The 22,812-nt window shown below is 39.8% G+C and overlaps 1 protein-coding gene across 8 annotated transcripts in view; it reads left to right on the top strand.

Moving 5' to 3' along the window:
- Window positions 1–22,812, top strand: part of LOC128218102 (general transcription factor 3C polypeptide 1-like) — a 303,630-nt gene that overhangs the window by 99,584 nt on the left and 181,234 nt on the right. For all 8 annotated transcript variants that reach the window (XM_052925645.1, XM_052925643.1, XM_052925648.1 and 5 more), the window contains exons 30-32: window positions 11,848–11,964; window positions 19,889–19,989; window positions 21,815–21,974. In XM_052925645.1, coding sequence (XP_052781605.1) covers window positions 11,848–11,964; window positions 19,889–19,989; window positions 21,815–21,974 — 378 coding nt within the window. The remainder of the gene's footprint in view (window positions 1–11,847; window positions 11,965–19,888; window positions 19,990–21,814; window positions 21,975–22,812) is intronic.

The raw sequence follows: 22,812 nt of genomic DNA on the forward strand, positions 1-22,812 counted from the left end.
GAATGGTAAAAGGTTGTCCGAGTGATAACTCAACAATGCCTGCACCCATGGCCCTAAAACTTGACTTAGAGGTAAGGCCTGACCAGTAGATGACCTCAATTGTTTTTTTGGTGGTCATCGGGCCAAAGGTCAAGGTCACAGTGACCTTGAATGGTAAAAGGTTTTCTGTGTGATAACTTGACAATGTCTGCACCCAAGGCCCTCAAACTTGACTTGGAGGTTGGGCCTGACCAGTAGATGACCCCTATTGTTTTTTGGGGTCATAGGGCCAAAGGTCAAGGTCGCAGTGACTTTGAATGGTAAAAGGTTGTCTGTGTAATAACTCAACAATGCCTGCACCCATGGCCCTCAAACTTGCCTTGGAGGTTTGGCCTGACCAGTAGATGACCCCTATTGTTTTGGGGGATCATCAGGCCAAAGGTCAAGGTCACAGTAACCTTGAATGATAAAAGGTTGTCCGAGTGATAACTGGACAATGCCTGTACCCAAGGCCCTCAAACTTGACTTAGAGGTAAGGCCTGACCAGTAGATGACCTCAATTGTTTTTTTGGTGGTCATCGGGCCAAAGGTCAAGGTCACAGTGACCTTGAATGGTAAAAGGTTTTCTGTGTGATAACTGGACAATGCCTGCACCCATGGCCCTCAAACTTGACTTGGAGGTTTGGCTTGACCAGTAGATGACCCCGATTGTTTTTGGGGGTTAACGGGCCAAAGATCAAGGTCACAGTGACTTTGAATGGTAAAAGGTTGTCTGTGTAATAACGCAATAATGCCTGCACCCATGGCCCTCAAACTTGCCTTGGAGGTTTGGCCTGACCAGTAGATGACCCCTATTGTTTTTGGGAGTCATCGGGCCAAAGGTCAAGGTCACAGTGACCTTGAATGATAAAAGGTTGTCCGAGTGATAACTGGACAATGCCTGTACCCAAGGCCCTCAAACTTGACTTGGAGGTTTGGCTTGACCAGTAGATGACCCCGATTGTTTTGGGGGGTTATCGGGCCAAAGGTCAAGGTCACAGTGACCTTGAATGGTAAAAGGTTGTCCGTGTGATAACTTGACAATGCCCGCACCCATGGCCCTCAAACTTGACTTGGAGGTTGGGCTTGACAAGTAGATGACCCCTATTGCTTTGGGGGGTCATTGGGCCAAAGGTCAAGGTCACAATGACCTTGAATGGTAAAAGGTTGTCCGAGTGATAACTTGACAATGCCTGCACCCAAGGCCCTCAAACTGGATTTGGAGGTTGGGCCTGACCAGTAGATGGCCCCTATTGATTTTAAGGGTCATCGGGCCAAAAGTCAAAATCATGGTGACCTTGAATGATAAAAGGTTGTTGTTGAAGTAAATAATATATATAGTCTTTAAATAACTGTATTTTGTTGAAATAAAGAGCAGTGGGTGTTAAAAGTTTTAACAAACTGTCAGACCTGTGTTTCAAAATTATAACAACTGCTTAATATAACAAGTGATGATGGCAGCATTGCGACTTACAGAACTTCTGAAAATCTTAAGCACAAAAATTAATGAGTGTTCAGATTTAATACTAAAATTTCAATTTTTACTGATTGTTTAACATTGGTTTGAAATTCGAAGTCATACTGTGAAATCATTGAAATTGTGATTTTTTGAAAAAGAACCATTTTGCGGGAACTTAAATGGCCAATGGGACAATATGCCAGTTAGCGTAGATAGCCATGTCAATTATCGCTTGATCAGTAATTTGAGGCTCATACCAGTACACTCCACGCAGAACTACCACTTTCCTCAGTCACCACATGTTTGTTTGTTTACCATTATTACGTGATACTCTTTTTGTGTTGTTGAGAACTAAATTGGATTGGAGTAATGCAGGTGTTGGGTACCATGCAAGTGTGAATATTTTTTCTGGCACTACTTCTTTTGTAATACAAATCAGTTGTTTTTCCGCATTCCAGATAATATTTTAATTGCAAATGTTAATTTTGACGTTAAAAAGTATGAAGGTAACTCATGTTCTGTGGTTTAAAAATTGCCGATTTTTAAAGCTACATCTGTATGAAAATATTGTCATAATCACCTTCTCTAAATGATTATTATTCAGCTTTCAATTGAACTATTTTATGAAAGTTACGGTGTTAGAATGAATATTGTGTTTAAAAAATATTGAAACCATTACTTCTTAGTTAATAATTAGAAATTATTGGTATGAAACACAATCTAGTATTTTTATGCCCCCTTTTGAAAAAAGTGGGGTATATTGTTTTGCACATGTCGGTCGGTCGGTCGGTCTGTCTGTCTGTCGGTCGGTCGGTCGGTCGGTCGGAATACCAAATGGTTTCCGATCAATAACTTGAGAACGCTTTGACCGAGGGACCTCATACTTGGTATGTGTATTGGTCATCACCAGCAGATGAACCCTATTGATTTTGAGGTCAGTGGGTCAAAGGTCAAGGTCAGTGTGACCTTTACATGAAAAACGGTTTCCGATCAATAACTTGAGAACGCTTTGACCCAGGGACCTCATACTTGGTAGGTGTATTGGTCATGACCAGCAGATGAACCCTATTGATTTTGAGGTCAGTGGGTCAAAGGTCAAGGTCAGTGTGACCTTAACATGAAAAACGGTTTCCGATCAATAACTTGAGAACGCTTTGACCCAGGGACCTCATACTAGGTAGGCTTATTGGTCATGACCAGCAGATGAACCCTATTGATTTTGAGGTCAGTGGGTCAAAGGTCAAGGTCAGTGTGACCTTTACATGAAAAACGGTTTCCGATCAATAACTTGAGAACGCTTTGACCCAGGGACCTCATACTTGGTAGGTGTATTGGTCATGACCAGCAGATGAACCCTATTGATTTTGAGGTCAGTGGGTCAAAGGTCAAGGTCAGTGTGACCTTAACATGAAAAACGGTTTCCGATCAATAACTTGAGAACGCTTTGACCCAGGGACCTCATACTAGGTAGGCTTATTGGTCATGACCAGCAGATGAACCCTATTGATTTTGAGGTCAGTGGGTCAAAGGTCAAGGTCAGTGTGACTGTAAGCTGAAAAAAGGTTTTCTGATTGTCCATATTTTTTTAATGCATGCACAGATGATTGGGATTGATGTATAAATGTTTGTATAGAAATGATTTTCTTTTATGTTACTATTTTAGTTGGGCATTTATTTGCCTTCTTAAGTTATCATAAGTAAAGTGCATCTTATGCAATTTTGGAGAAAATTTGCCTCAAGCTCCTCTATCCACTAAGTGCCATGTTTGTTTCAAACTAAGATAGATGATCATCAAGGATATATTTTCTTCAGTAAAGTTTTAAAGTAAGAGTATTGTTCTGATATTTGTCTTATATAGTAGACAGTAGAAATTTATATGTCACTAAATGCATGAGTTGAAGTATCAGTTTTCAGTGAACATCTAGTTTAATTATGCCCCCCTTCGAAGCAGAGGAGTTATATAATTGCTTTGCACATGTCGGTCGGTCTGTTGGAAGACCAAAGCTTGTCCGAGTGATAACTCAACAATTCCCGGACCTATGGTCATCAAACTTGACATGAAGATTAGGTATGACCAGTAGATGACCTGCCTCATATGCATCCAATGACAAATCAGCTGTCATTTCAGTCCATGCATATTTCATTCAATTGTCCAAATATTTCTGGCAACTTGGCGCTCAGGGGGCATAATGTTTGACAAACATCTCTTGTTGACAATGTGGAAGTCACCTGATATGCAAATTTCGTAGTGACGTATTGTGCGCTAATTTTAGACTACTTTTAATTATCTGGCATTTTTGTTATTGAGAAAAATGCATTTTTTTTTTAATCAGACTGGAGGTTTAAAAGTAAAAAAGTTCAGAGAAATTAATTGAAGATATGTAGCAAACTGGGACTAACGTCAAATGAGTAAGATATAATTAGAACTGGGTAAAAAATGGACATCAACATATATTGGATATATATTTTTGCGCCGTCAACGGATTACCAGTCGTATTATGTGCAAGTACATGTTAGTCTGAAAAATATTAAAACAACACAATAAAAGAACAGTAGTCAAATAAATTACACAAAATCAGATACATATACAGTAGGAGATTCTTATCGGTTTCCTGAGAGTATCGCGAAGGTTGTAATTATACAGTCCACTGATCAGCCTTGGAGGGTGAACGAGTGAAAACGTAGAGGAAAGTGGATTTTGATAAATTGGATTTTGTGTCCGCGAAAATCCTCGAGGAAAACGGAAAGTGGTAGTTCCGCGTGGAGTGTACTATGATTCAAGATTCACCCACATCAAGGATATAAAATAGCGAAGCCATTGAATGTCAATTATATTTTTGCAAACTGAAAACACAGTAAGGGTGTTTGAGTTAGAATGGACAATCATAGAAGATACCAGTAGCCGGATACAAGAAGGCCTGTAAGAGAAACATTTAGTGCGAATGCAATCAGCCATGTACTGTAAATGTGCCTATGTGCTGTTTTCATGTTCATAGTGCTTAACTTAGTATTCTTGTTAATAATTATACCCCCACAAACGAAGTTTGAGGGGGTATATAGGAGTGAGCTTGTCGGTCGGTCGGTCGGTCGGTCGGTCGGTCGGTCGGTTTTCATGGTTTCCAGACAATAACTCATGAAAGGCTAGACAGATTTGAACAATTTTTGGTACACAGGTGTAACATCAGAAGATACAGGTCAAGTTCTATATTGGGGCTGGTGGGGCCAAGGTCAAGGTCACTGTTACTAAAAATAGAAAAACGGTTTCCGGACGATAACTCATGAAAGGCTTGACAGATTTGAACAATTTTTGGTACACAGGTGAAACAACGGAAGATACAGGTCAAGTTCGATATTGGCGCTGGTGGGGCCAAGGTCAAGGTCACTGTTACTAAAAATAGAAAAACGGTTTCCGACGATAACTCATGAAAGGCTAGACAGATTTGAACAATTTTTGGTACACAGGTGTAACATCAGAAGATACAGGTCAAGTTCGATATTGGGGCTGGTGGGGCCAAGGTCAAGGTCACTGTTACTAAAAGTAGAAAAACTGTTTCCGGACGATAACTATCTTTGAATACTGCCGAACCCCTCTTTCGAGTATTACTGGCAGGTGCGCGTCGGACTGTTAGTAAAGTGAAAGAAAGAAATAAAAGATGACATTGTGAGACATGGAATAGAAAAACAAAATCCAGTCATGGTTAAAACATGTTAGTCGTGAGAACATTTTTAAAAAGTAAAATATGATAGTACGTAAAACTAATATTGTAAGCTTGACACTGCCTGTTTGAACCTATCAAGTTCTGTTGCTGGCAGAGTTGCTACATTGACGGGCAGGCTATTCCAAAGAACTATGCTATGGGGGTAAAAGGACCACTTGTGATAATCGGATTGGACTTGGATTTGCTGAAAGCTATGGGGATGAACGTGCCGGCTAAGTCTGACAGGCTTCTGGATATAGGGTGGAAGGTTAATGGCCACGATGTTGTGTAAGATTTTGAAGAACATGATGAGCCGCATGTCATTTCTGCGATATTCGAGTGACCGCCAGCCAAGGCTGTTTTGCATCTCAGTAACACTTGCAAGAGGGGAATAGTTGTATTTAACCCAGCGGATGGCTCTTCGCTGGACCATTTCGATTTTATTTTTATTTGACTGTGTGTAGGGGCTCCAGACTGTTGATGCATATTCAACTTGCGGGCGAACTAGGGTTTTGTAAGCCATAGCTTTCACAGATTCATTTCTTGTGGTAATGTTACGCTTAAGAAAGCCCAAGGTCTTATTGGCTGTTGCTGTTATTCTTGAAATGTGGGAGTTGTATGAAATATCTGATGAAAGGTCTAAGCCGAGATATTTTGCACAGGGGACAGATTGGAGTGTTTGACCATGGAGTATGTAATTGTGCTTAATGACTTTTTTGTTTTTGGTGATGTGGAGTAATTGACATTTAGAGGGGTTGAACTCCATGTCCCAATCTCTCTCCCATTGTTCCATACATGCCAGATCTTCCTGAAGCATTTGAGAGTCAGACAGTGAATTTATTGTAAGATAAACTGCCGTATCATCGGCAAAAAGTCGTATTTGGGATTGTACTGTAAGGGGAAGTGTATTTATATAGATCAGAAAGCAGAGGGGCCCAAGGACAGAGCCTTGGGGCACACCTGAAGTGACTGGTACTGCTCTAGATTGATCGCCCTCTAGGACAACTGTTTGGTTTCTACCAATAAGAAAAGATCTAGTCCAATTAAGAATCTGGGATGAAACACCATGTTCCTGAAGTGTATATAGAAGTTTAAGATGGTTAACTTTATCGAAAGCTTTCGAAAAGTCTAGCAATATCAGATCTGTCTGTTTCCCTTTTGCCAGATTATTAACAAGAAAGTCTGTCAATTGAAGAAGCTGCGTTTCACAAGAACGCCGTTCTCGGAACCCATGCTGGAGGTCGTAAAGAATTTTGTTTTCTGTAAAGTGAGAAGATAGGGCAGACGCAACTATATGTTCGAGAGTTTTGCATAAGATACAGGTCAAAGAAATTGGGCGGTAATTTGCTGGGTCAGTGATGTCTCCTTTCTTAAAAAGAGGGCAAACAAATGCAGAAGTCCAATCAGATGGGATTTTTCCAGAAGACAAGGACTTTTGGAATAAGACTGACACAACATCAGCAATTTCATGGCTTAGTTCTTTTAAGACAACAGGTTTAAGGAGGTCAGGGCCAGAGGCCTTCCCAGTGTTAAGGTTTTTGAGAAGTTTTAGAACCCCATTTTTGTCAACAACTATGTCCTTCATGGGGGTGTACTTACAAAACTGCAGGGGGTTTAGGCGACGGAGGTTTTGAAGACATAACTGTTTTAGAGACAATGGGGAAGCTGGAGAGAAAACAGATTGGAACTGTTTGTTGAGGATGTTAGCCTTGTCAGTGTTGTCTGTTTTCAAAGTGCCAGTTGTACTATCCATAAGTGGGGAAGATACTTGTGAGTCTTGCTTGGAGTTCTTTATTAGATTGTACAACTTTTTAGTAGAGAATTTGCTCTGAACTCCAGGTTCCAATTTTTCACAGTTTGAGATATCCAATATATTTTCAAGGTATCGGTCATATGACTGCTTAATTTGAATCTTTATAGTACATTTCAATTTCTTAAACTGTTTCCATATAACTCATGAAAGGCTAGACAGATTTGAACAATTTTTGGTACACAGGTGTAACATCAGAAGATACAGTTTGGTACACAGGTGTAACATCAGAAGATATAGGTCAAGTTCGATATTGGGGCTGGTGGGGCCAAGGTCAAGGTCACTGTTACTAAAAATAGAAAAATGGTTTCCGGACGATAACTCATGAAAGGCTTGACAGATTTGAAATTTTTTTGGTACACAGGTGTAACATCAGAAGATACAGGTCAAGTTCGATATTGGGGCTGGTGGGGCCAAAGTCAAGGTCACTGTTACTAAAAATAGAAAAACGGTTTCCGGACGATAAATCATGAAAGGCTTGACAGATTTGAACAATTTTTGGTACACAGGTGTAACATCAGAAGATACAGGTCAAGTTCGATATTGGGGCTGGTGGGGCCAAGGTCAAGGTCACTGTTACTAAAAATAGAAAAACGGTTTGCGGACGATAACTCATGAAAGGCTAGACAGATTTGAACAATTTTTGGTACACAGGTGTAACATCAGAAGATACAGGTCAAGTTCGATATTGGGGCTGGTGGGGCCAAGGTCAAGGTCACTGTTACTAAAAATAGAAAAACGGTTTCCGGACAATAATTCATGAAAGGCTAGTTTTTCTTGTCAGCAGTGCAACTTCTAAATTACTCAACAGATTTAAATAAAACAATACATGCATGATAAAAGAAGATGCAGTGTGCAGTTACCTTGGAGTTATGGCCTCTTTTCAAAGGAATGGTTTGCCATTCCTGTATCCAGGCAGCATTTGGGGGTATTCGTCACTCCTGTGACAGCTCTAGTTATTCATGTTAAAGTTTAGATCATATTATTTCAATATTTATTTCATTTTTATTCTGTTCAATAAATTATAATTTTAAGTTGACTTGACTAGACATTAGACATTAGACTAGACATTATGATTTCAGAATTAAAGGTAAAATTTCGCTGGGATCTAGAATTTATGGATAAGCCAAAAGTAGATGACCCCTTTTTATTTTGGGGTCTTGGTTGTGGTGACCTTTTCTAAAAAAAGTAAAAAAAGATGGGCCCAAATATATTTAATTTGGATTTAGTTCTAAAGGTATTGCACTTACACACATGAAACTTCATAATAGTGTTGTATAGCTGTTGTGCACCTGCCATTTTCAGTACATTTCACCTGAGCTAACAAAAGTTATGGTCATTGACTTAGTAAAACATGATCTAAAAAATGTCTTACATCTAGCAGTACCAAAGGTATTACATGTACAATAATGAAATTCTATAGAAATGTTGGTCAGAATAGGCTGTCCTGCACCTGTCAGTGTCAGCCAAACTCATTGACAACAAGTAGTTGATAGTGTCTGCAACATGCGTATACATGTGATAATTTGCAGTGTCAGCCAAACTCGTTGACATCCAGTAGTTGATAGTGTCGGCAACATGAGTATACATGCGATAATGGGCAGTATTGACCAAACTTGTTGATATCCAGTAGTCGATAGTGTCGGAAACATGCGTATACATGCGATAATGGGCAATGTCGACCAAACTTGTTGACATCCAGTAGTCGATAGTGTCGGCAACATGCATATACATGCGATAATGGGCAGTATTGACCAAACTTGTTGACATCCAGTTGTCGATAGTGTCGGCAACGTGCGTATACATGTGATAATGGGCAATGTTGACCAAACTCGTTGACATCAAGTGGTCAAAAGTGTCGGCAACATGCGTATACATGCGATAATGGCCAGTGTCAGCCAAACTCATTGACATCCAGTAGGCAATAGTGTCGGCAACATGCGTATACATGTGATAATTGGAAGTGTCAGCCAAACCCTTTCCCATCCAGTAGTTGATAGTGTCAGCAACATGCCGATACATGCGATAATGGGCAGTGTCAGCCAAACTCATTGACAACATGTAGTTGATAGTGTCTGCAACATGCGTATACATGTGATAATTTGCAGTGTCAGCCAAACTCGTTGACTTCCAGTAGTCGATAGTGTCGGCAACGTGCGTATACATGCAATAATGGGCAATTTTGACCAAACTTGTTGACATCCAGTGGTCGATAGTGTCTGCAACATGCGTATACATGCGATAATGGCCAGTGTCGACCAAACTTGTTCCCATCCAGTAGTCGATAGTGTCGGCAACATGCGTATACATGTGATAATGGGCAGCAGGGCTTCTAAACACTGGCAATTTGCCGGTCTGGACCGATTTTGACCAAGCAAGACCCATTAAAGTTTCAAAAAGTGTAAAAAAAAATCAGTCTGAAATCTTCTCATTTTTTTTATGATTTCGGTCCAAAATGACTAAGTCAGTAAAAGTTGTAGAAATTGTAATACACAAACATTCATGGGTCATTCACACATTCAAAACTACCCCATATAGGTCATAAAAGTGTCTTAGTTACCATCAGACCAATGCGACCAGCTGCTTTTTCGGCTACGCTGATCACGCTATAGCTTTGCTTTTTCCGCTATGCTGATCACTCTATAGCCTATGTGATAATTAACAGACGCTTGCAATCGGTCTAATCATGTCCGCCTGGTTAGCTCAGTCGGTAGAGCGTTGGACTATTAATCGGACAACCTGGGTTCGATTCCCGGGCGGGCCAGGTCACTTCTCTTGTGATTGGTTATGAAATCCTTTCTACGACCATTCGCACTGTACCACTGTCCCTGGCATGTACAGAAGCTGTCAGTTCCTTGCAGAAGTAAAGGCACCTAGTACTGGTTCACCGCCCAGGATAGGTGTCCGGTGGTTGAACTGTCACTCTTGGACCCTTCAATGTGCTCACGCCGGAACCCGGAGTATAAACTACTATCACCACTCGGTCCAATCACATGTATTTGTATGTTGCAGAAGACACAATTAAACAAACTATGTGTTAATTATGTGCTTGCAGCTATCCTGATTAGGTGTTAAAATCAGTCTATATTTTTACATGGCAATCTGCTATGTCGTTGTTGATCATTACATGATATATCCGTTTGTTGATTACCAAACGGTTAAATTTAAATTGTAATAAAAAACCATTGGCGGTTAAAAACGGTTTTAAAGATAAATGCATTCGTCATTGTTAATCAGCGACAGCATTAAAAATCTGAATTAATTAAGCTTGTCATATACAGGATATCAACAGCGACACGCTTGATTAACTACATAGTCTGAAAGCTGAGTGCCCCCATTACGTCATTTTAATTGGCAGTTATGAAAAAATCGTTGTCGATATCACACTTATAGCTTGAAGCCCCTATTATAAATCTAGATATATATAATTATTCAAGATTATCAGTTGATTGTTGACCGACTATATGAGCATTAGTCAGGATCGATTGAGGTTCCAAAATTTTAGAAGCCCTGATGGGCAGTGTCAGCCAAACCTGTTTACATGAGCTAAAGGTTTAAAATAATATCAACCTCTGCTTCATATTTCAATAAAATACAGTTATTAATTGCCTGATTAACTTTATACATACATAGAGAATATTCACATTTAAATGTACTGTATAATTCTTTTTGACCACTTATGAGTATTTGTTATATAATTGTATTTAATTACACAATCTTATACTTATCGAAACTGGTTCAGATGATGGATCAGATTATGAAAACTGACTGTAAATCCCTAGGTGTGGCATAAGTTCCTAGGAAATGTGACTGTGATTTGCTTCTTCGAAATTAAAATTACTATGTTAAAACTTTTAGATTTAATTCTTGGGAAATTCTGTTTATTGAACCCATAGAAATCTCTGTTGACATCAGGAGCACAATAACAGGAATGTAAATTTGTCTCACAAATTAATTAGACATTTTCTTGGATACCATCTTTTGGTTGCCTTTTATTTGAAGCCAGTTTTGCAGTGCTGAATTATTTGCAATTTAGGATAAATTTCAAAATGATTTTGACAATCAATTTCCATTTCAAATTGAATGTCTGTATGAGCCATACTGAAATATATTGCATGGAAGAACACCAGGGGCTTTCTTAGTGAAATATTTAGTAAAAAAATAAAGTTGAAATTTTCTCCACCAGTCTGATATACGCTGCTGACATTCAAGAAATGGAACTTGTCAAAAACAGTTGGCAAAATTGTTGGAATATCTTGTCATGAATAGCTTGGCAAAGTAATGAAGTGATTACAAATCGGAAATATGTTTGATAAATTAAGACTTTTTATTATTTTACCTTTTAAAGTTGCACTCTCACAGAACCACTTTTACAACTTTTTAATTTTTTGTCTTGGAAAGAACAAATTTTTGCGTAAATATCTGCAAACCAATGATATAAGATTGCTGACAAAAAATCAGATCGTAGGTTTTCATATTACCGTTCGAAAATTAATGTTTTATGGCTTAAACCGTTACTAACGGTTTAGGAAAAATGCATAAAACATTTTTGAACTTAAATATAAAAATCGGCGATCTAATTTTTTGTCAGCAGTCTTATATAACTGGTTTCCTTGGATTTTTGCAAAAATTGGCTTGTTCCAGGACAAAAAATAAAAAAAGTTGTCAAAACCTCCAATCTGTGAGAGTGCAGCTTTAAGTGTTATGTAAAATGATCAAATTACAATTATTATTTTTTTTAAAATCACTTATTTCCCTTCCATTTTTTCTTATTCTGCCTGCATTTAATGCATATATTATAAGTATTAAAAATTATTTGACAGGTTAACAGTGTTTTTATTTATTTTTATTTTTATTGACAGAGGATTTCTCGGGACAAGACGTCAGGGACAATACATCGGAGGGTCATATTCGTGCTGAAGAATCCATTGACAGAAGCCAACCTGCTGTTGTACTACCAAGAGGCATTACAGGATGAGGTACTCACTAATGGGTTGTCATGTGCCAGTTTTGTATGGTTGTTTGGGGTTATCATGATGGCCTACAGTCGTGTAAGGTTGTTTGGGGTTATCATGATGGCCTACAGTCGTGTAAGGTTGTTTGGGGTTATCATGATGGCCTACAGTCATGGAAGGTTGTTTGGGGTTATCATGGTGGCCTACAGTCGTGTAAGGTTGTTTGGGGTTATCATGACTGCCTACACTTGTGTATGGTTGTTTGGGGTTATCATGACCGCCTACAGTCATGTATGGTTGTTTGGGGTTATCATGATGGCCTACAGTCGTGTAAGGTTGTTTGGGGTTATCATGATGGCCTACAGTCGTGTAAGGTTGTTTGGGGTTATCATGATGGCCTACATTCATGTATGGTTGTTTGGGGTTAGCATGACCGCCTACAGTTGTGTATGGTTGTTTGGGGTTATCATGACCGCCTACAGTTGTGTATGGTTGTTTGGGGTTATCATGATGGCCTACAGTCGTGTATGGTTGTTTGGGGTTATCATGATGGCCTACAGTTGTGTAAGGTTGTTTGGGGTTATCATGATGGCCTACAGTTGTGTAAGGTTGTTTGGGGTTATCATGATGGCCTACAGTCGTGTATGGTTGTTTAGGGTTATCATGATGGCCTACAGTCGTGTAAGGTTGTTTGGGGTTATCATGATGGCCTACAGTCGTGTAAGGTTGTTTGGGGTTATCATGATGGCCTACAGTCGTGTAAGGTTGTTTGGGGTTATCATGATGGCCTACAGTCATGGAAGGTTGTTTGGGGTTATCATGGTGGCCTACAGTCGTGTAAGGTTGTTTGGGGTTATCATGATGGCCTACAGTCATGTAAGGTTGTTTGGGGTTATCATGATGGCCTACAGTCGTGTAAGGTTGTTTGGGGTTATCATGATGGCCTACAGTCGTGTAAGGTTGTTTGGGGTTATCATGATGGCCTACAGTCGTGTAAGGTTGTTTGGGGTTATCATGACTGCCTACAGTGGTGTATGTTTTTTTTTGGTTATCATGCAGGCTTATAGTCATGTATGGTTGTTTTGGTTATCATGTGGGCCTACTGTCATGTATGGTTGTTTGGGGTTATCATGTTGGCCTACAGTAGTGTGTGGTTGTTTGGTATTATCATCCTGGTCTACATTCTTGTATGGTTGTATGGGGTTATCATGTGGGCCTACAGTTTTGTATGGTTGTATTGGGTTATCATTTGGGTCTACAGTTGTGTATGGTTGCTTGGGGTGATCATGGGTGCTTACACTGGTGAACAGTTGTTTTTGGTTGTAATGCAAACCTACAGTCATGAACGGTTGTTTGGGGTGATCATATGGGCCTACAGTCGTGAACGTTTTTTTTGGTGATCATGGGTGCTTACAGTCGTGAACAGTTGTTTGGGGTTATCAAAGCCTACAGTTGTGTATGGTTATTTAGGGTTATTATGGCGGCCTACAGTCATGTATGGTTGTTTGGGGTTATCACAACGGCTTTCAGTTGTGTATGGTTTTGTGAGGTTATCATGGGGACCTACAATCGTGTATGGTTGTTTGGGGTTATCACGACAACCTACAGTTGTGTATGGTTGTTTGAGGTAATCATGGCAGCCTACACTACAGTCATGAATGAGTTTGTTAAGGGTTATCAAGTGGGCCTACAGTCATGGAAGGTTGTTTGGGGTAATCATGTGGGCATTCAGTCATGGAAGGTTGTTTGGGGTAATCATGTGGGCCTACAGTCATGGAAGGTTGTTTGGGGTAATCATGTGGGCATTCAGTCATGGAAGGTTGTTTGGGGTAATCATGTGGGCATTCAGTCATGGAAGGTTGTTTGGGGTAATCATGTGGGCATTCAGTCATGGTAGGTTATTTTGGGTAATCATGTGGGCATTCAGTCATGGAAGGTTGTTTGGGGTAATCATGTGGGCCTACAGTCTTGGAAGGTTTTTCGGGGTAATCATGTGGGCCTACAGTCATGGAAGGTTGTTTGGGGTAATCATATGGGCCTACAGTCATGGAAGGTTGTTTGGGGTAATCATATGGGCCTACAGTCATGGAAGATTGTTTGGGGTAATCATGTGGGCCTACTGTCATGGAAGGTTGTTTGGGGTAATCATGTGGGCCCACAGTCATGGAAGGTTGTTTGGGGTAATCATATGGGCCTACAGTCATGGAAGGTTGTTTGGGGTAATCATATGGGCATTCAGTCATGGAAGGTTGTTCTGGGTAATCATACAGGCATGGAAGGTTATTTGGGGTGATCATATGGGCCTACAGTCATGGAAGGTTGTTTGGGGTAATCATATGGGCCCACAGTCATGGAAGGTTGTTTGGGGTAATCATATGAGCCTACAGTCATGGAAGATTGTTCTGTGTAATCATATGGGCATTCAGTTATGGAAGATTGTTTGGGGTAATCATATGGGCATTCAGTCATGGAAGGTTGTTTGGGGTAATCATATGGGCCTACAGTCATGGAAGGTTGTTTGGGGTAATCATATGGGCCTACAGTCATGGAAGGTTGTTTGGGGTAATCATGTGGGCCTACAGTCATGGAAGGTTTTTCTGGGTAATCATGTGGGCCCACAGTCATGGAAGGTTGTTTGGGGTAATCATATGGGCCTACAGTCATGGAAGGTTGTTTGGGGTAATCATGTGGGCCTACAGTCATGGAAGGTTGTCTGGGGTAATCATATGGGCCTACAGTCATGGAAGGTTGTTTGGGGTAATCATATGAGCCTACAGTCATGGAAGGTTGTTTGGGGTAATCATGTGGGCCTACAGTCATAAAAGGTTGTTTGGGGTAATCATGTGGGCATTCATTCATGGAATGTTGTTTGGGGTAATCATGTGGGCATTCAGTCATGGAAGGTTGTTTGGGGTAATCATGTGGGCATTCAGTCATGGAAGGTTGTTTGGGGTAATCATGTGGCCATTCAGTCATGGAAGGTTATTTGGGGTAATCATGTGGGCCTACAGTCATGAAAGGTTGTTTGGGGTAATCATATGGGCCAACAGTCATGGAAGGTTGTTTGGGGTAATCATGTGGGCCTACAGTCATGGAAGATTGTTTGGGGTAATCATATGGGCCTACAGTCATGGAAGGTTGTTTGGGGTAATCATGTGGGCCTACAGTCATGGAAGGTTGTTTGGGGTAATCATATGGGCCTACAGTCATGGAAGATTGTTTGGGGTAATCATGTGGGCCTACAGTCATGGAAGGTTGTTTGGGGTAATCATGTGGGCCCACAGTCATGGAAGGTTGTTTGGGGTAATCATATGGGCCTACAGTCATGGAAGGTTGTTTGGGGTAATCATATGGGCCTTCAGTCATGGAAGGTTGTTCTGGGTAATCATATGGGCCCACAGTCATGGAAGGTTGTTTGGGGTGATCATATGGGCCTACAGTCATGGAAGGTTGTTTTGGGGTAATCATATGGGCCCACAGTCATGGAAGGTTGTTTGGGGTAATCATATGGGCCTACAGTCATGGAAGGTTGTTTGGGGTAATCATGTGGGCCTACAGTCATGGAAGTTTGTTCTGTGTAATCATATGGGCATTCAGTTATGGAAGATTGTTTGGGGTAATCATATGGGCATTCAGTCATGGAAGGTTGTTTGGGGTAATCATATGGGCCTACAGTCATGGAAGGTTGTTTGGGGTAATCATATGGGCCTACAGTCATGGAAGGTTGTTTGGGGTAATCATGTGGGCCTAGTCATGGAAGGTTTTTCTGGGTAATCATGTGGGCCCACAGTCATGGAAGGTTGTTTGGGGTAATCATATGGGCCTACAGTCATGGAAGGTTGTTTGGGGTAATCATATGAGCCTACAGTCATGGAAGATTGTTTGGGGTAATCATATTGGCCTACAGTCATGGAAGGTTGTTTGGGGTAATCATGTGGGCCTACAGTCATGGAAGGTTGTTTGGGGTAATCATATGGGCATTCAGTCATGGAAGGTTGTTTGGGGTAATCATGTGGGCCTACAGTCATGGAAGGTTGTTTGGGGTAATCATATGGGCCTACAGTCATGGAAGGTGTTTTGGGGTAATCATGTGGGCATTCAGTCATGGAAGGTTGTTTGGGGTAATCATGTGGGCCTACAGTCATGGAAGGTTGTTTGGGGTAATCATGTGGGCATTCAGTCATGGAAGGTTGTTTGGGGTAATCATATGAGCCTACAGTCATGGAAGGTTGTTTGGGGTAATCATATGGGCCTACAGTCATGGAAGGTTGTTTGGGGTAATCATATGGGCCTACAGTCATGGAAGGTTGTTTGGGGTAATCATGTGGGCATTCAGTCATGGAAGGTTGTTTGGGGTAATCATATGGGCCTACAGTCATGGAAGGTTGTTCTGGGTAATCATGTGGGCCTACAGTCATGGACGGTTGGTTGAAGTTATTAGTTGTGTATGGTTGTTTGAGTAGGTGTGGGCAGGTCATCAGGTAGTCTTACATTAAAATATGGTTGTTTGGGGTAGTCATTTAGGCCCACAGGAAACTATGTTTGTTTTTGGTTATCATGTCGGCCCACAGTAATATATGATTGTTTGGGGTTATCATGTAGGCCCACTATAAAATATGTTTGTTTGGTGTTATTATGTCGGCCCTCGGTATGATGTGGTTGTATGTGGTTATTCTATAGGCCCGCCATGAAATATGATTGTCTGGGGTGGTCATGTAGGCCCTCAGTAAAATATGGTTGATTCGGGTTATCATGAAGGCACCCAGTATAATTCAGTTGATTGGAGTTATCATGTGGGCCCACAGTAAATTACTGTTGTTTGGGGTTATCATGTAGGCCCTCAGTAAAATACTGTTGTATGGGGTTATCATGTAGGCCCTCAGTAAAATACTGTTGTTTGGGAGTATCATGTAGGCCCTCAGTAAAATACTGTTTTTTAGGAATATCATGTCGGCCTACAGTAATGCACTGTTGTTTGGGGTTATCATGTAGGCCCTCAGTAAAATACTGTTGTTTGGGAGTATCATGTAGGCCCTCAGTAAAGTACTGTTGTTTGGGAATATCATGTCGGCCTACAGTAATGCACTGTTGTTTGGGGTTATCATGTAGTCTCACAGTAAAATACTGTTGTTCGGGAGCAACAGGTAGGCCCTCATTAAAATACTGCTGTTCGGGAGTATCATGTAGGCCCTCAGTAAAATACTGTTGTTTGGGAGCATCATGTAGGCCCTCAGTAAAATACTGTTGTTCAGGAGTATCATGTAGGCCCTCAGTAAAATACTGCTGTTCGGGAGTATCATGTAGGCCCTCAGTAAAATGCTGTTGTTCGGGAGTAACATGTAGGCCCTCAGTAAAATACTGTTGTTTGGGAGTATCATGTAGGCCCTCAGTAAAATACTGTTGTTTGAGAGCATCATGTAGGCCCTCAGTAAAATACTGTTGTTTGGGAGTATCATGTAGGCCCTCAGTAAAATACTGTTGTTTGAGAGCATCATGTAGGCCCTCAGTAAAATACTGTTGTTCGGGAGTAACATGTAGGCCCTCAGTAAAATACTGTTGTTTGGGAGTATCATGTAGGCCCTCAGTAAAATACTTTTGTTTGAGAGCATCATGTAGGCCCTCAGTAAAATACTGTTGTTCGGGAGTATCATGTAGGCCCTCAGTAAAATACTGTTGTTTGAGAGCATCATGTAGGCCCTCAGTAAAATACTGCTGTTCGGGAGTATCATGTAGGCCCTCAGTAAAATACTGTTGTTCAGGAGTAACATGTAGGCCCTCAGTAAAATACTGCTGTTCAGGAGCATCATGTAGGCCCTCAGTAAAATACTGTTGTTTGGGAGCATCATGTAGGCCCTCAGTAAAATACTGCTTTTCGGGAGCATCATGTAGGCCCCCAGTAAAATACTGCTGTTCGGGAGTATCATGTAGGCCCTCAGTAAAATACTGTTGTTTGAGAGTATCATGTCGGCCCTCAGTAAAATACTGTTGTTTGGGAGCATCATGTCGGCCCTCAGTAAAATACTGTTGTTTGGGAGCATCATGTAGGCCCTCAGTAAAATACTGTTGTTCGGGAGTATCATGTAGGCCCTCAGTAAAATACTGTTGTTCGGGAGTAACATGTAGGCCCTCAGTAAAATACTGTTGTTTGGGAGCATCATGTAGGTCCTCAGTAAAATACTGTTGTTTGGGAGTATCATGTAGGCCCTCAGTAAAATACTGCTGTTCGGGAGTATCATGTAGGCCCTCAGTAAAATACTGTTGTTTGGGAGCATCATGTAGGCCCTCAGTAAAATACTGTTGTTTGTGAGCATCATGTAGGCCTATATTATAATTTATGGTTGTTTGAGGTTGTCATGTAGACATGCAGTGAAATACAGTTGATTAGGGTTATCATTTAGGACTACATATTGTAGCATAATTTTTTTTTATCATATATTTATTGTAGAACAAGGTATCGTCCATGCATATGTTTTCAAGCGTTTTTGCGACCTGGAATAAATTTGTTTATGCAGGTTACCGGTGCATTCTAAAAGTGTCTACAATATATCGGAGCGTCAAAATGTCAAATCAGAAAACGTTGTTTACATTCTTGAAAAAAAAACTTCTTGACCAAAGTAAAATACCAGCTTCAGATGAAAACAACAATGGAAAGCCTTCATCATCCAAAAAAAGTCAATGCACCTTTTAGCAAAAATGGCTAAATCCTATTTTTGCTCAAGTATGTTGAGTATGAATGTTCATGATGTCTGAACTGTGTAACAAGTGTTTCCTTCTAGTCAACAAGTGTATGTGAATATAGTTACTGTTATGCATTGTTTAATCACTGCGTTATCCATGTATTTTAATATCTCACTGAAATTAAAATTCTCTCACCAATTTTGGACAAATGGGAGCAATTCTCTCATTGAAAATCAGACATGAAATTATTCCTGTATATACAATCATAACATCTATTATACAGCACCTAAACTGCGCTATTTAATTTGAATATATATATATATATATATATATATATATATATATATATATATATATATATATATATATATATATATATATATATATATATATATATATTAAGCAGATGAATCACAATACTGTTACACTTAATGTCGTCTGACCGCTTTTCGCTGGCCACAATTAATAACGATTGCAGTTTTTATTGTTAGAAATGCACTAGAATTTGATGAGGTTCTCATTTAAAATTAATTTTACTTTCTAAATCAAGAATGATGGCTCTAAAGCACTGCTTACGAATTGCCACATCGAGACAAATTATCGGCAGAATACAGACAGAATTCTTTGGAAATTTCTGAAATAGGACTTTGGAACCTGCCTGTTATTTGTTGTTGTTGTTGTTGTTCTTGGGGGGGGATTTTTATTTGTGATATTTTGGTTTAAATTGTTTAAAATGAAATACACTCAAAATCAAGCGCATAGTTCACAGCACAGTAAGTATTCAAAGCACATTGCGTAAACAAAATGTCAGTCTGTCAACGTTAGGTCACAGCACAGTAAGTATTCAAAGCACATTGCGTAAACAAAATGTCAGTCTGTCAACGTTAGGTCACAGCACAGTAAGTATTCAAAGCACATTGCGTAAACAAAATGTCAGTCTGTCAACGTTAGGTCACAGCACAGTAAGTATTCAAAGCACATTGCGTAAACAAAATGTCAGTCTGTCAACGTTAGGTCACTTAGTTCAATTTGTAAGTATTATTTCTGATGGTGTATTGTAAACGATGTATGTTTTTAGTATCCTGCAGGTTTACAGTATAATACAGTTTATTGGGGTTATCATGTAGGCATACAGTAAATTAGCATGACTGTGGTAACATGTTTGTGATCCATACTTTGTGGGGTTTTCATCTTACTCAAATAAATGGGAACATTCTTATACAGATATGGGTTTGTTTTGTCTGTAACAAACTGTACTGATTTTTTGCAGTTTGTGGTTCAGAATTTTGTGAATAAGAACTTCATACTAACAGACGAGGAGACTGTACCCAAGTTCCGCATACTAGTGGATTACCTTGTCAACAAGTTCAAGTATGTGTCTATATGAAGGGGGTATGTTATAGAATGAAATGGGTTGAGTATGTTACAAATTTTGATCTTGCATTGGGTATGTTGTATAAGCTGATGGGCGGGGCATGTTCTGACATGGTGGGGTATGTTATATTATCTGACATGGTGGGATATGTTATATAATCTGACATGGTTGGGTATGTTATATAATCTGACATGGTTGGGTATGTTATATTATCTGACATGGTGGGATATGTTATATAATCTGACATGGTTGGGTATGTTATATAATCTGACATGGTTGGGTATGTTATATAATCTGATATGGTGGGGTATGTAATATAATCTGACATCATGGGGTATGTTATATAATCTGACAGGGTGATTTTTGTTCTATAATCTGATATGGTGGGGTATGCTATATGATCTGACAGGGTGATGTTTGTTGTATAATCTGATATGGTGGGGTATGTAATATAATCTGACATGGTGGGATATGTTATATAATCTGATATGGTGGGGTATGTAATATAATCTGATATGGTGGGTTATGTTATATAATCTGACATGGTGGGGTATGTTATATAATGTGATATGGTGGGGGTATGTTATATAATCTGATATGGTGGGGGTATGTTATATAATCTGATATGGTGGGGTATGTTATATAATCTGATATGTTGGGGGTATGTTATATAATCTGATATGGTGGGGTATGTTATATAATGTGTCACTGTGATGTTTGTTATATTATCTGACATGGTGGTGTATGTTATATACTGTGAAATCAATAATGTTCGTTGGGCATTAATGTTCGTGGTTTTCGTTGGTTGGGTGATCCACGAATTCAAGATCCCATGAAATATAGACCCTTTATTCACTTTTTCTATTGCCATGGTATGTACATACTCTAGATTTTCGTTACAGAGGCCGCAGTATACATTATTTTCGTTACAGAGGCCGCAGTATACAGGTTAATATACGTCTCACTTCGCCTATCTGTATTTATGATCAGGGTCCATCTTCTTTTATGACCTTAATTTCCAATTAAATCGATAATGGACATGGGTTTATACACTAATTGGCATGTTGTACCACTACAGCAAGTGTCATGAACCGTGTGACGTAGAAGATGGAAATCAAGGGCCAGCGCGTGCAGATATCGCAGATGATCTAGGACGATCGCAGTTTCGATTTTTTGTCAAAAATGAAAACCACAAATTCAAGAACCCACGAATTTGTAATTTTTCGGCAAACCACGAAATTTCATGCCAACAAATATAAATGATTTCACAATAATTTGACATGGTGGCGGTATGTTATAGAATCTAACCTGAGAGGGGGGAGGTACGTTTAATAATCTTACCCGCTGGAATATGCTATATAGATTAACCTACAGTGGTATGTTGAAGAATCTAGCTTTTAGGGTATGTTATAAAGTCTAACCTGTGATCGGGAATGTTATAGAATCTGATGTGTATTGTATGTTATAGAATCAAACCAGGGGGTTTGTTATATCATCATACCTGCTGGTATATGTTATATAGTCTAACCTACATTGGTATGTTGTAGTATCTAGCTTTTGGGTTATGTTATAGCTGTATATACATATGTCTATTTAATCTATGATGGGGGATATTATAGGATCTAGCCTGTCAGGTATGCAGTGGGGTATGTTATAAAATGCATGAATAAAAATTGTGAATATAAATTTGTGTTAGATTTGGTCTGTTCAAATAATCTATAATATTTGTTTTTTTCTTGAAATTATGTGTGTCAATGAAATAATTAAAAAAAACACAATAAAATGATTATTGATGAATCTATTAAATGTGGTGTTTACCAGGACCCTGGACCTGCAGAAGTGTTCCCTACCTGCAAGCCTTGACCTGCTCACAAGCAACTACACCATCCAGTATATCGGCAAACTCACAGACAAGAAGACATTCACAGATCCAGCATCCAAGGCTGAAATCTGCCACGATGTTCTCCGCACTATTCTACATGTGAGAACATCACTAATTGTTTTTAAATATATACTTATATCTAACTACATGTAAAATTCATGCCACTATGCCACAATCAAGAAGTAGTTAAAAAACAAATGCGGATGCAATATAGTAATCACCCTGTTCATCCTTCTGTCTGTCTGTCAGTCCACATTCTTTTTTTGTTTATAACTTACCATCCAATCAAATATCAAATTCATACTTGGAACCTCAACCTTTTATTTATTGTGTCCCTATCATCACAGGGCTATCTTTATCACAGGGCCCTCTGAATCACAGGGCTCTATCAAATGAGGCTGTCTTTATCACTGAGGGCTGTCCTTATCACAGAGCCCTTTGAATCACAGGGCTGTCTTTATCACTGAGGGCTGTCTTTATCACAGAGCCATTTGAATCACAGGGCTGTCTTTATCACTGAGGGCTGTCTTTATCACAGAGCCATTTGAATCACAGAAATGTCTTTATCTCTGAGGGCTGTCTTTATCACAGAGCCATTTGAATCACAGGGCTGTCTTTATCACAGAGCCATTTGAATCACAGGGCTGTCTTTATCACTGAGGGCTGTCTTTATCACAGAGCCATTTGAATCACAGGACTGTCTTTATCACTGAGGGCTGTCTTTATCACAGAGCCATTTGAATCACAGGGCTGTCTTTCAATGAGACTGTCTCTATCACAGGTGCTGTCTTTATCACTGAGGGCTGTCTTCACAGAGAAGGCTGTCTTTATCACTGGGGCTGTCTTCACAGAGAAAGCTGTCTTTATCCCAGGGATGAGTGAATTACAGGGCTGTCTATCACAGGGGCTGTCTCCACACAGAGGGCTGTCTTTATCA

Source organism: Mya arenaria, chromosome 14 (assembly GCF_026914265.1).
Source record: "Mya arenaria isolate MELC-2E11 chromosome 14, ASM2691426v1".
NCBI classification, from domain to species: domain Eukaryota; kingdom Metazoa; phylum Mollusca; class Bivalvia; order Myida; family Myidae; genus Mya; species Mya arenaria.